Source organism: Enhydra lutris, unplaced genomic scaffold, assembly GCF_002288905.1.
Source record: "Enhydra lutris kenyoni isolate GAN:26980312 unplaced genomic scaffold, ASM228890v2 scaffoldscaffold31, whole genome shotgun sequence".
NCBI lineage: Eukaryota > Metazoa > Chordata > Mammalia > Carnivora > Mustelidae > Enhydra > Enhydra lutris.
In genome coordinates this window covers 10,730,612-10,744,642 of record NW_019154115.1, presented here as the reverse complement: position 1 = coordinate 10,744,642, position 14,031 = coordinate 10,730,612, and the positions used below count along the sequence as shown (strand labels likewise).

General features: G+C 34.6%; 1 protein-coding gene across 6 annotated transcripts in view; it reads right to left on the bottom strand.

The window, feature by feature from the left end:
- LOC111153147 (transcription factor 12) overlaps nt 1-14,031 on the bottom strand; it is a 385,322-nt gene that overhangs the window by 83,270 nt on the left and 288,021 nt on the right. For all 6 annotated transcript variants that reach the window (XM_022511943.1, XM_022511945.1, XM_022511944.1 and 3 more), the window contains one exon: nt 3,292-3,427. In XM_022511943.1, the coding sequence (XP_022367651.1) occupies nt 3,292-3,427 (136 nt within the window). The remainder of the gene's footprint in view (nt 1-3,291; nt 3,428-14,031) is intronic.

Below are 14,031 nucleotides of genomic sequence, written 5' to 3'. Positions count from 1 at the left end.
TGTAAAATTTAAAATTTAAAACTTGTCCATCTTATTTACTGTAAAAAAAAAAAAGGTGGTAAGCGCAGCTTTCCAATCTTAAATAATGGATGAAATTCAGGATTTTTCAGAGGGTTTCGCTAGTAATAGGGTGGCATAAAGTATACTATTTTGCAAACCATAAAAATGAGAATTAAACAAGCATATTTTCCTGTGTCATAAATTATACGACACAGTAAGACACACAGTTGTTTAAGAAAGAATTAAATTCTTATTTTAAATTAGGACAGGGCATCTTTACAATAAGGCTGCAAAGCTAAAAAAGTAACTTTAGAAGTCGCATGTGGGAAATTTTATACATTAAAAAAGGGGGCAAATCATTCATTACTATTTAAGTTCCTATACCAAGAGGCAGCCTATATTTCCTTAAAAGAAAAGTGCCAAGATAAACAATATCTGGCACACTCTATACTTATAAATCTTAGAAGCAAATTTTTTATTCTTTGTGAGGCTTTTCCAGAACCTAACTCTTTGAAACTAACAAATATAGTATCCTTTGAGCAAAAGCCACACTCTATACCAAGAGAGTCAACTTAACTGCTCCTATCAGTTTGGAGCTCATCAATCTATTTTGGATTAATAGCTAGCAGAAGATGTTTTATTTAGTTTAGGACAGTTTATACTGCCTATGTAAATAGAAATGTTTCTTTTCTTTCTTTCTTTCTTTCTTTCTTTTTTTTTAGTTAGAGAGGAGGTGGGGAGGGGCAGAAGGAGAGGCAGAGAATCAAGCAGGCTCCACGTCCAGCATGGAGCTTGACATGGGGCTTGATGATCTCACAACCCTGAGATCATAGTCTGAGCCAAAATCGAGAGTCAGAAGCTTAACAACTGAGCCACCCAGGCACCTGGAAATGCTTATTTTATATTTTTATCTCATCACTGGCTGCCACTGCACAATTATGAACATAATGTTCTATTTAAAAACAATGAATTTGGGATTCATAGTTCACTTTTGAGGGGTTGCAAAGTCTAACAGTTTAGAGTAAGCTGGCTGGATTCAAATTTCAGCTCCTAATTTCAGCAGCAACAAATACAGTGGCTATGTGAACTTGGGCAAGTTATTTTTAATCTCTTTGAGCTTCCGTTATGTAAGATGTAAAAAGGGAATAACACCCCTTAGATCTATTGTAGTAAAGATAATACGGAAAGATATTTGGGGCAGTGCCTGACAAGAGAGTGACAATAAATTTTAGCCATTATTACTATGTTTATAATAAATTCTGTGGCAAAATATTATAATTTAGATAGCTAGATGCTGTTTTGCAGAATGCAGATTTTGTAAAGCATCAAGGCAGCTTGAGAAGATACTGAGGTGGGTACAGATGATCTCTGAAGTCCTTTCAACTCTGAGATTTTATGAGTAACTACAATGCCAAGAAAGAGTGGCAGAGTGAGAAATAACAATGAAGAATGGAATAACACTCCACTAAGTGGTATTCATACAGGAAATGAGTGGGCTTTCCTGGGTACCAAGTCTTGGCTAAGTTGCTTAGCTTCCTGGGTCTTGATTTCTCATCTGTAACACAGGTTAGTATTACAACCTCAGAGAACTTTTGTAAAGATATATACTTGGCATGGAGAAGATAAAAGTATTGATCACTATCATAATCAAAATAAAAAAATGAAAATGAAGATATAAGTTTTAATTTCTGGAAAACTTGAGTTTTTATACCTCCACCCTAATTCCTAGTGAATCAATAACTCATTTTCTCCCTGAATTTTTAGTAATATTATATTGGTCCATATTAGTGCTTTTTGACATAGTATGTACTCACATAGCTTACTAACAAGATATTTCTCTAGTGACACTAACACATCTAGATTTAAATGAGTGTTCCTACCCTAACTCATTTGGTGGGAAAAAGTGAAGATGGAGAAAAGATGCTTTACAATTTATCATTTCTGTAAAAAACATTATACTGGTCTAAATCTTCTGGGCTTACTTTATTACACATACTAAGTCACAAATAATGCTGAGAGGTGGGCATATCTAGTCAGAGCTCTCTATGCAAACATGATTATCATTGCCCTTTCATATATTCAAGCATACTCTAGACCCAGGGACAAGGGCTATTTCACAAAAATCTAGTTTTCACAGAAGGAAGATATATAAATTGGTATTTGCGGAATAAATAACTACGACATATTTTCTTTTTCTTTTTTTTTTAAAGATTTTATTTATTTATTTGACAGAGATCACAAGCAGGCAGAAAGGCTGGCAGAGAGAGGAGGAAGCAGGCTCCCTGCTGAGCGGAGAGCCCAATGTGGGGCTCGATCCCAGGACCCTGGGATCATGACCTGAGCCGAAGACAGAGGCTTTAACCCACCGAGCCACCCAGGCACCCCTATGACATATTTTCTTTTAGTGGGATATATTTATTTCAGAAGCTGGCCTATCCTTGATAGAATTATCCTGTACAACTTCAATTTTGTGTAAAGGAAGATTCATATGAAGGAATCACCAATAATTCTCACACTTAAAAACTGCTTGGAAAAGGTGCCAGAGTGTACCTGAGGCTTGCTGTAAGCAGCAACACAAAACAGATTGGCCTGGTTAGGGTATGTATAAGGCATAAAAGAAGGAAGCTAAAGAAAATTAGGGTTCAAAACTTAATAGATACTGAGTTTCCTTTTGAGGTGATGCTTTGGAACGAGACAGAGATGATGGCTGCACAGCACTGTGAATATACTAAACTTCACTGCATTGTACATTTTAATATGATTGATTTACCTCAACTTTTTAAAAAATGGAGAGTAGAAAACTTCAAATGCAAAGAACATTGATGTGGAGTCAGAAATTCTTAAATTTTATCTTGGATAAACCATCTACTAATTATATGAATATGTCCTCTTGAGCCTCATTTTATGTTAAATCTAGTTATTACACTCACTGACCAGCAGGGCTGTTGGACCTAAGAGATGACAAAGTATGTAAAAGCACACTGTTAACTGTTCAGCATTATATCAATCTCAGTCAAAAATAAGGTATTAATATTAGTCCACGGCATTTTTATTATAATAGGAAAAACCAGTCCCACTTTTCACTATTTAGTTCCTCTTATGATGACCAAATAAGAATATTAGATTGTTTATGAAATATCTGATACATTATTATATGCAAATTAGCCTTATTATCAACATCATATCTAAGAAACCAAATTCCTACTAAATAAAAGTGTAGCCAGAAGACTAAGAGTTTAAAAAAAGAAAAGGAACATTTGTAAGATAGGATTTGTTGTACAACACACTTACCAAGTGCTGTAGAATCATGGAGTGGTCTTCTCCTGGAACTTGAGGCAGAGAATGAGTAGTATGGTGTTCCAGGTTTTCCTGAAGAAGAGAGCTGTGCTGGGCTTCCAAGGCCCAGATCTTGTCTCAGGAGACTAGACTATAAAAAAAAGCCAAGGAAAGAAGTTATCTTCCTACAGATACCAACCCAAACCTGAAAGTATCACCACTTCTGAGTTATTCCCAAAGGTTATTCAGAGGATGCTAGTACCTTCAACCATGCCTTGAATTTAGATGCATCCGATAAAATACTTGAGTTCTAGGAGACCATTGGTTTCAACTTATATTTTCTTTCCCTATCTTCATGTTGTCGGCTTTCTAGTAAATATTCAGATCTATGCAATCTTAAGGTTGAAAGACACTTTAGTTACAATGTGGTCCACCCTTTAATCAAGAATATTTTTGAAAAATGGTCACCAAGTCTTTGCTTGAATGCTTTCATGACCATACATGGCAGTCTATTCTGTTCTTTTTCCTTTTCTTTTTTCTTTTAGGATAGCTTTCATTATTTGAAGACGGCCAATATTGTCAAGACTAGCCATTCCTGTTTTCTTCAACTGCGTCTCATGGCATGGGACTGAATGAAATCCTTATCATTTCTGACATAAGACCTCTGGATTTATTTTCAGTTTCTCAACGTGTCTTGTAAAATGGAATGGATAACAATGCCCCAGATGTGGTCTGATTAGTGCAGAGTCATTTTCAACATTGCATTTAAATAACCCATTTGTGCTAGCTCATATTAAAAGTTTAGGAGTGATCACATGCTGTTACTCTTTATTGCATATCTTGCTATCAAATCCTGTCCCCTCCAACAGTTTCCTTGTTCAGTTGTGTTTTTTGTCCCAAGTGCAACAGTTAACATTTACCTGATAAAATTCATTTTCTTACATTTTATCCACAATATTCATTTCTGCCTTTTTAAGATTCCAAGTCTGTCAAGTGATGCATTTGCTAGTCTTTCTAGTATTGGGGCATAAAAAATGGGATTAAAAAAAGACATTAGGATGACAAGGCTGAGGAGATCCCTATGCTATGCTATATGCTACAGTGACATGAGACTTTGTTAAGTGCTTCACTGAAATCCAGAGATTCAGCAGCCCTACCTACTAAACCAGTGACCCTAACATAAGCAAATGAAGTCAATTTGGCAGAATTTGGTTCCAACTTTCTGGTAGCAGACGGAAAAAGGCCTGAACTGGAAAGGGTGCTGGATACGGTTGAGAGAATGCTCTCATGTGAAAAGAGCTGTGATCCCTCTAATAGACTATCCTCCTACCCCAAATTTAATACCTGCCATCACCATATTCTTAGTAGTTGTCCTTTTAGCCACTGATTATCACAGAGGTACTGCTTTGGTCAGAAAAAATCAGAACTTTGTAACAGTGGTCATAGTATCCCAGTTCCTGCCTCCATTCTAATAATCAAGGAAAACTCTCTTTCAGTTTATCACATATTTAATAATTTTAAGTAATTTTTGTTGTTTCAGCTTAAAAAAATTCAGCTGGAACTCACATAGCATACAATTAACCAGTGCAAAGCTTCCACTCAGTGACATCTGGTGCATTTACAATGTTATATGACCATCACCACCTAGTTATAGAACATTTTTATCACCTCCAAAGGAAACCCTATTGCCATTAATTAGTTACTTCCATTCTTCCCCTCCTCTAGCCTTTGCAACAACTAATTTCCTATCTCTATCAATTTACCTATTCTGAATATTTCATATAATTTGGAACCATATGTGACCCTCTTTCACTTCATGTTTTTTGAAGTGCATCCTCACTGTAGTTTTTTATCAGTACTTCATTCCTTATTAGGGCCGAATAATATTCCATTGTATAAACATACTATAATCTGTTTATCCATTCATGCATTGATGGGACATTTTAGTTGTTTCTAGCTTTGGACTACTGGGCATAGTGTTGCCATGAATATCGTGTATGGGTATTTGTCAGAGTACCTGTTTTCAATTCTTATGGGAGATACTCAAGAGCAGAATTGCTGGGTCATGGGTCATTTAAGGAACTCCAAACTGTTTTTCACAATGGCTGTGTCACTTTACATTCCCCCCAGCAATGTATGAGGATTCTAATTACATCATTACCAACACTTGTTACTTGCTCTTTTTTTTTTCCTTCTTTTCTCAATTATAGCCATCTTTGTGGGCATGAAGTAGTATCTTACTGTAGTTTGATTCCCATTTCCCTAATGATTAATGATGTTGAATATTCCTTCATGGGCCTGATGACCTTTTGTATATCTTCCTTAGAAAAATATCAGTTCAAGTCCTTTGACCATTCCATTTTTGAATTGGGTTGTATTTCTACTGTAAGAATATTATACTGTAAGAATTCTTATATGTTATGTTTTGAATACTAGACATTTATCAGATATATGATTTGCATGTCCCATTTTGTAGGTTGTCTTTTCACTTTGTTAAAAAAAAAATTTTATTTATTTATTTGAAAGGGGGGAGAGAGAGCATGCGTGCATACAAGCAGGGGGAGCAGCAGAGGGAGAGGGAGAAGCAGACTCCCTGCTGAGCAGGGAGCCTGATGGAGGACTCGATCTGAGGACCCTGGGACCATGACTTGAGCTGAAGGCAGGTGCTTAACTGACTGAGCCACCCAGGCATCCTGGTCTTTTCACCTCTCAACATCCCTGAATAAACACAAGTTTTTAATTTTGATAAAGTCTAACTTACCTTATTTTTTTTCTTTGTTGTGCTTTTGGTGTCATATCTAAGCATCCACTGCCAAAGTCAAGGTAATGAAGATCTATCCCTATATTTTCTTCTAAGAATATATAGTTTTAACTCATACATAGATCACTGACACACTTTGAATTAATTTTTGTATATGGTAGAAGGTATGGGGCCAACTTCATTCGTTTGAAAGTGTATATCCAGTTATGCTAGCACCATTTGTTAAAAAGAACAGTATTTCCTTACTCAGTGCTCTTGGCACCCTTTGCTGAAAATCAATTGCTCATAGATATTTGGGTTTATTTCTGGACTCTCAATCTTATCCTATTTGTCTGTATGTCTGCCTTATGCCAGCTCCATAGTGTAGCTTTGTTGTAAGTTTTGAAATTGAAAAGACTGTGTACTCCAACTTTACTCTTCTTTTTCAATACTGTTTTGGCTATTTGGGAATCTTTGAAATTACACATAACTTTGAGAACCAGCTTTTCCATTTATATAAAAAGATACCATTGGAATTTTGATAAGGATTGCACTTTGAGGAGTTTTGTCATCTTAACATCATTAAGTCTTCTGACCAATGAACACTGAATATTTTTCTATTTATTTAGGTATTCTTTAATTTCTTTCAGCAGTGCTTTGTAGTTTACGGTATATAAGACTTACACTTTGTAGTTAAATTTATTCCTAGGTATTTTATTCTTTTTGGATGCTAACTGGAGTTGGTGACTTAATTTTATTTTTGGTTTGTTCATTATTAGTGTATAGAATAGAACCATTTTTTGTGTGATCATGAATCTTGCAAGTATGGTAAATTCATTATTAGCTCAAATAGCTTCTTTTTTAGTTTTTAATTTTAATTTTTACTTTTTTAAAAGGTTTTATTTATTTATTTGACAGAGAGAGAGAGAGAGAGAGAGAGACAGTGAGAGAGGGAACACAAGTCAGAGGAAAGGGAGAGGTAGAAGCAGGTTCCCCACTGAGCAAGGAGCCTGATGTGGGATTTGATCCCAGGACCCTAGCGTCATGACCTGAGCTAAAGGCAGACACTTAACCAACTGAGCCACCCAGGCATCCCTAGACGTCCTTGTCTTGTTTTTTTTTTTGTTTGTTTTTGTTTTGTTTTTTAAAGATTTTATTTATTTGACAGACAGAGATCACAAGTAGGCAGAGGCAGGCAGAAAGAGAAGATGGGAAGCAGGCTCCCCGCTGAGCAGAGAGCCTGATGCGGGACTCCATCCCAGGACCTTGGGATCATGACCTGAGCCAAAGGCAGAGGCTTTAACCCACTGAGTCACTCAGGCGCCCCCCTTGTCTTATTCTTAAACCTCTACACCAAACATGGGACTCAAAGTCACAATTCTGAGAACAAGAGTCACATGTTCTACTGAGACAGCCAGATGCCCCATCTTTTTCACAATCTTAGTGGGAAAGGCTTTCATACTTTTACCATTAGGCATGATATCAGCTATAGGTTTTTCATAAATGACCTTTATCGAGTAGAAGAAGTTCCCTCCTAGTCCTAATTTGTTAAGTGTTTTTATCATGAAAGGATGTTGGATTTTTTCAGATGCTTTTTCTGCACTGATTGAGATGATCAAATGATTTCCCCCCCTTCATTCTGTTAATAAATTACAATGATCACTTCTCATATGTTGAACTACCCTTGCAGTTTTTTTATTTTTTAAAGATTTTTATTTATTTGACAGAGATCACGAGTAGGCAGAGAGGCAGGCAGAGAGAGATGGGGAAGCAGGCTCCCTGGCAAGCAGAGAGCCCGATGTGGGGCTCGATCCCAGGACCCTGGGATCACGACCTGAGCCGAAGGCAGAGGTTTTAACTCACTGAACCACCCAGGTGCCCCTACCCTTGCATTCTTGAGATAAAACCTACTTGGATCATGGTGTATATTCCTTTTAATATGCTGCTAGATTTAGCTTGCTATTTTGTAAAGGATTTTTACATTAATATACAAAAAAAGATATAGACCTGTAGTTTCCTTTTTCCTGGGATATCTCTGTCTGGCTTTATCCAGGGTAATGCTGGCTTCATAGACTAAGTATTTAAGAAGGATGGGTGTTAATTCTTTAAATGACTGGTAGGATTCATTAGTGCAGTCATTTGGTCCTAGGCTTCTCTTTTTCAAAAGAATTTTTATTACTGATTCAATCTCTTGTTTTAGCTCTGTTTAGATTTTCTATCTCCTCGAGTCAGTTTTCATAGGGTGTATATTTCCAGGACTTTGTCCATTTCATCTGGGTTGTCTAATTTATTAGCATACAGTTATTCATAGCATTCATTTATAATCCTTTTTATTTTTGTAAGGCTGGTGGTAATACTCCCTATTTTCATTTCTGATTTTAGTGATTTGACTTTTTTTTTTTCCTTAGTCAATGTAATTAGGTTTGACAGTTTTTCATCTTTTCAAAGAATCAACTTTTGATTTTGTTGATTCTGTTAGTTTTTATTCTCCATTTAAAAAATTTCTGCTCTAATCTTTATTATTCCCATCCTTCTGCTGGCTTTCAGTTTAGTTTACTCTTCTTTTTTTAGGTTCCTATGTTATAAAGTTAGGTTATTAATTTGAGATCTTTTCTAATGCAGGTATTTACAACTATAAATTTTCCTCTGATCACTCCTTTCAATGCATCTAATGTTTTGCTATCCTTTCTAGTAATTTTCATTTGATTTTTCAGTTTGTTTAAAAAAGCCTATTCAGCAATGCTGAAGCACACATGAGATAATCAATTACTAAACCAAAGATCATTACATCTTTCAGAAATGTTTATAATCAAGAAAATTTTTTCAGACTCATCAAAAGGTAAATTATTCTTTGAAGAATTGGTATCTTCCTTTATAAAGGAGAAAAGTGAGGAAAAGAAAATTTCAAACACCAGATAATATATATGTGTACATGAAAAGACTACATAATATCAATATAATTATTTAGTATTTATCGCATAAATTCCAACAGATCGGAATTTATGAGATGAGGCTCAAAAGACAGGAAAAGGAAGGTGTGATTATCAGACATAAAGGAGAAAACAGTCCCTCTTAGGATAATAATCTCCAGAAGAAATGCTGAAATTGAGAAAATATATGTAACAGTTTTATTTCTATTTCTATAAGAAACCATTAGCAGTGACTCTCCTGATTATGTTACTCATGTGAGTAGTGCGACCCAGGAATCATCAAATCTCTAACACATTACACTGAGATTTCCATTGTCACACCTGTTCTGTCTTTCTTTTTTTGTCATGCTGGGCACATTCAACATACCTAAAATAGCAATCAGAATATGGCTTATAGTATGCTAGATGGAACATATTATTACCAACACGTCTGAGGTCAGGGGTCATGTACCTTGAAATTTTCCTCTAAATATCACTAATCTTTTACTACGATGTTCCCTCCTCAGTGTAAAACTTACTTTCAGGATGGCATGCTTTGAGGCATCTGTTGTATATATTATATCATGTACATTTTCATGTAGAAGGGACAAAAGAACTTGGTCATTTTACACAATTAAACAAATTCCGACAGGAGATGGGCATATAAGATGATGATTTACAACAGGGGTCAATTTCAAGGCCTACAGGTCAAATTGCACCTGGTTTTGCAAATACTTCTATTAGAACACAGTCTCACCCATTCATTTATGTATTGGCTATGACTGTTTTCATGCTACAGTGGGAAGAGGTTAGTAGTTGCAATGGAGATTGTATGGTTAGCAAAGCTTAAAATATTTACTATTTGGACCTTTTTGGAAGATGTTTATTGAACCCTTATATAATGCTTTGGTGGAGGGACAAAGGACTAAGTATGTCGAATGCTGAAGAACTCTTAAGTTTTAAGATAAAGACAGAGAAACTTTCAGATGAGTAAAATGTAGCCAGTGAATTACTTTTTCACAGAAGTAAAATATAGTTATAATAAAGACTGATAGAGGCATAAAATAATCTAAATGGTGAATAGGGAAATACATTTCTTATATTCTTAATATTCCTAAAAGTAGGCAGAATGTCTACAAAAACTGTGATGTCCTAAAAACAGCATGGGCTTTGGAATTAGCTACCCTGAGTTCCAATCCTGACTGTACGATTCTGGTTAAATTATCTAACATTAATGCATTAGTTTCCTTTTGTATAATGGGCATATTAATAATTTGCTCACATGGTTGCCAGTAGAAGTAAATAAGGGTTAAGTAAAAGCGAGTAGCATGGTTTTAGGCCCTAGTGAAAATAAAAAAACTCAATTTCTTTGGGTTCTTTCCCCATAGATTACCACATTGTAAGGATCACAAAAGAATGAAAATGAGGTGAATGGCATTTTATATACTGTTTCCTGGGCACAAACTCTATCCCCTAAGTCAGGAGACCTTGTCTGCCCTGAATCCAAGCTGGCTAAGTTACAACTCCTAATGGCTATAGTAAGAAAGGATATTGGAAATCAGAGAATGAACAGTTCCCTAGAGAGAGGGTTAACAATTAGAGGCTAAATTCAAAGAGGAGTGTGACAGATTCAAACTATACCAATTGAGATCAAGAAGAAATAGAAAACTGCCAACTTATTCTGAAAATGATTCAGCAGATGTGTCTTTGTATTATAAACTCACATACAACATACAAACATATACACATATTGAGTGAAAGAAAAGGAATGTGTATGCATAAATGTGGTGAAATATTTATGAAATTTCATTAAGAGCACATGGACATCTACTATATTATTCCTGTATCTTTTCTGTGGGTTTGTAATTTTTCAAAATAAAAAGTTGGGAAAAAATCAGAATAAATATCAAGGATTGACTAGCATACTTACAAATGTACCATCTCAATTAATATTTACTGCAATCTTATTATTATATAAATTATATGTTGTATAGATAACAAGTAGTAGAACCCTAATTTGAATCTAGGTCTGTTTAAGAGGCTCTTTCTTTATTACAAAGAAGACTTCCACGACAGCCCAGGAACCTAATTTCCACTTACAAGACTGTTAACTTGAAAAAAGAGAAGTAACCTGTAAATGACTTTATGGATTACAATCCTAAAACTGTATCATCTATAGAACAGATACTGGTAGGTTTTGCACATATGCATGAAATAAAGGAAGAAAAAAAAAGAACAAAGGTTTTTAGGAGAAAACCTTACTTGTTACCAATTTTAATGTTGATAAACCTTATGGTTTGGAAACATTCTGTATTCTTGATCTACGGTGAATATTAACACTAAAAAACCTCAAAGATGTTATTCACTCAGCTGTCCTAATAAAAATAACCACGTCTGCCTGTTCAGTCTGTATCATGATTTTTAGGATTAGGTAAGGTGAATGTAGGAGAAATTGTTTCTTTTTAAGAACACAAGATGATATTCTATCCTGTTAATTCAAATGAATTGTTCAGTACTATAAGAAATACAAAAGAAGTTTAAGACAATATTTTCCTCACAAGGATTTGATAATCTAGGAAATAATACCCATGAAACTAATGGAAAATGACTAAAAAAATCAAGGGCTAAGCTATATGAAGTGTAACATTTTGATATTCTACCACTAATAAAATTATCTTTTATTTGATTCTTCAAACATTTTGGTAACACTAAAGCACTATATAATAGTTTATATATTTTATATAATTATATATTTATATATATATTATAATATATTATATATATATAATTATATATTATATATAATAATAAACTATTTTAATTTTTGCCCTAAAATAAAATTATGTATCAGCTCCTATTATTGATTTTCCTGCCGGCTTAAAAACAAATGAGAAGCATTATTGATTACCACTGATCTTGTCCTGGAGGTATCTCAGGCAAAAAGAATACACAATCCCCGAGGATACAGAACTAGGCAAAGCAGTTTTATTCTGCGGAGCTGTCTTATTCAAGGCAGAATTAGTTTTCTGAAATGACAGACCGCTAAATTTCTTAACACAGGCTTAGAGGAGAATCTTTTTAATAGTCATCTAGAACCTCAACTATGAAAAATATATCTAATTACTGAAGAATAACCAATGAAGGTTCATCCCTGGAACACTAATATAGCCTAGATTATTATAATAAAAACTAGAGTAAGTTTCATTTTATTTTTTGTATTTATTATTTGTTTTATTTTAAATTATGTATGACAAACCTTTAGCCTTCCATAAAAATCTTTACTTTGTATGGAATTTTAGTAGCCTATGATATATATATCATATATATATATTCATTCCACCCCCGCCCCAGTTCTCTCTCCCTCTTTAAGTGTTTGAAAAACACTGACTCTAAAATGTGAACTTAAAAACAGACTAGTCAGTGTAAGTCTTCATGGTGATACTGACTAAAAAGTAAAGGAGAGGAATAGAGTAGTGAGCTTGGCCAACATCATTTATTGATGTAACTTCTTAAGTATCTAGGAAGGCACACTAAACGTGATTTAATAGGAAATGCAGAAGAATATCCTATGTAAGAATGGTGGGGCTCAGCAGCCCAGAGGATTCAGAACCACACTGCAGTAATTTGGATATTCTTTACCCTTAAAATGGAAAGTGTCTGAAATCTTGATAAACGTAAATGTGCTTCCTCAGAACTGCTTTTCACCATTAAATGGTTTGGCCCAAACAGTACTAAATATACTTTGCTATCCATTCATAACTTCGGTTTAAATTAGGACCTAATTAACCCTATGTCAAAAATTGTTAGTGTCATTTTATGATCAGAATGAAGCACTAACTCATCAGTGATTTGTTTTCTAGAAAAATAAGATTCAAACTAACTAATGTTATAGTCACACACTGCAAAAACTTTAAAATATTTAACATGGACTTATGGAACCTCTGTTATGTACTTTCTACACAATTCTTTAATTTCATGCCTATTTTACAGCCCTGAGACGGTACGCAGTTTTAATATATAAAGGCAAGCAGCTGTTCCCAGATTTGTCTTTTTGAAAGGGGAGTGTACTAATTAAAGAGGTAAAAAAAAAAAAAAAAAAGTATAAAACACAATCAAGATAAAGAACATAAACTGTTAGAATTTCTCAGTTGAGTTCTTTATACTATATCATGCATTTCTTTTGTCATTGAGGGATGAAGAAACAAAACTGTTCTAAGAGCAAAATTAGTACAGTTTTGCCGTATTTGTAACTTTTTTTTTTTTAACTTGAGAAACATCACAGTACAGTTTAGTTGTAAGTCCGCTTGAAGTTTCAGAGATTATGACAGGGAAACTGGAAAGTGACAAAGAAGCCTCTCACAATCAAATAAAAAACTCAGAGGATAAAGGGAACTAGAGCAAAATATAAATGTAGGGCTTTTATACTGTACCAGTCTTCTGTTAATTTTTTACAAATAATTAAAAAAGAGACTGTAATAAATTTTGAATTTGGAAAACACTGATATTTGTGAAATAATTGTATTATGATGCAAATTCATTTACATTGAAATTCCAGGGATATGTTAGCAATTATCAGCTTGTTGTTAAAGAATTCTATCCTGAGAATCTCATTAGATAGTGATGCAAACTACAGTTGTTATCATTCTGAGAACAAAGGGATCTTGAATGAGTAATCAATAGCAACTGGCAGAAAATGAGACATTAATTATGATCCTCTCTAGTGTTTTGTCTAAGGCAAGATTTCATTAAATGCTTTGTGCAACCTGAATAGTTCCAAGTCATTACCAACACTTTGGACAATACATTAATTGAAGCAGGGGGCGGGGGGGGGGGGGGGGGGGGGATGAACAGTGAAATAAAGTAAAAGAAAACCTGAGATGTTTCCATTCCTTCCCCCAGGTCAATAAAAACACACCAACCACCACTACCCAATTGTTAGGCTTGTTCTTTTACAAGCCCCAAATCTTATAATCTCAACATGGTCTCTTGAAAATTTAATTATCATTTTCTCTACTTAAAGTGTCAGGTAGGTTTGAGAAGATAATGACAGTCATCCATCAAATGCATGCTGCCAAGGCAATCAGCCCAATCTTTAAGAAACTACCT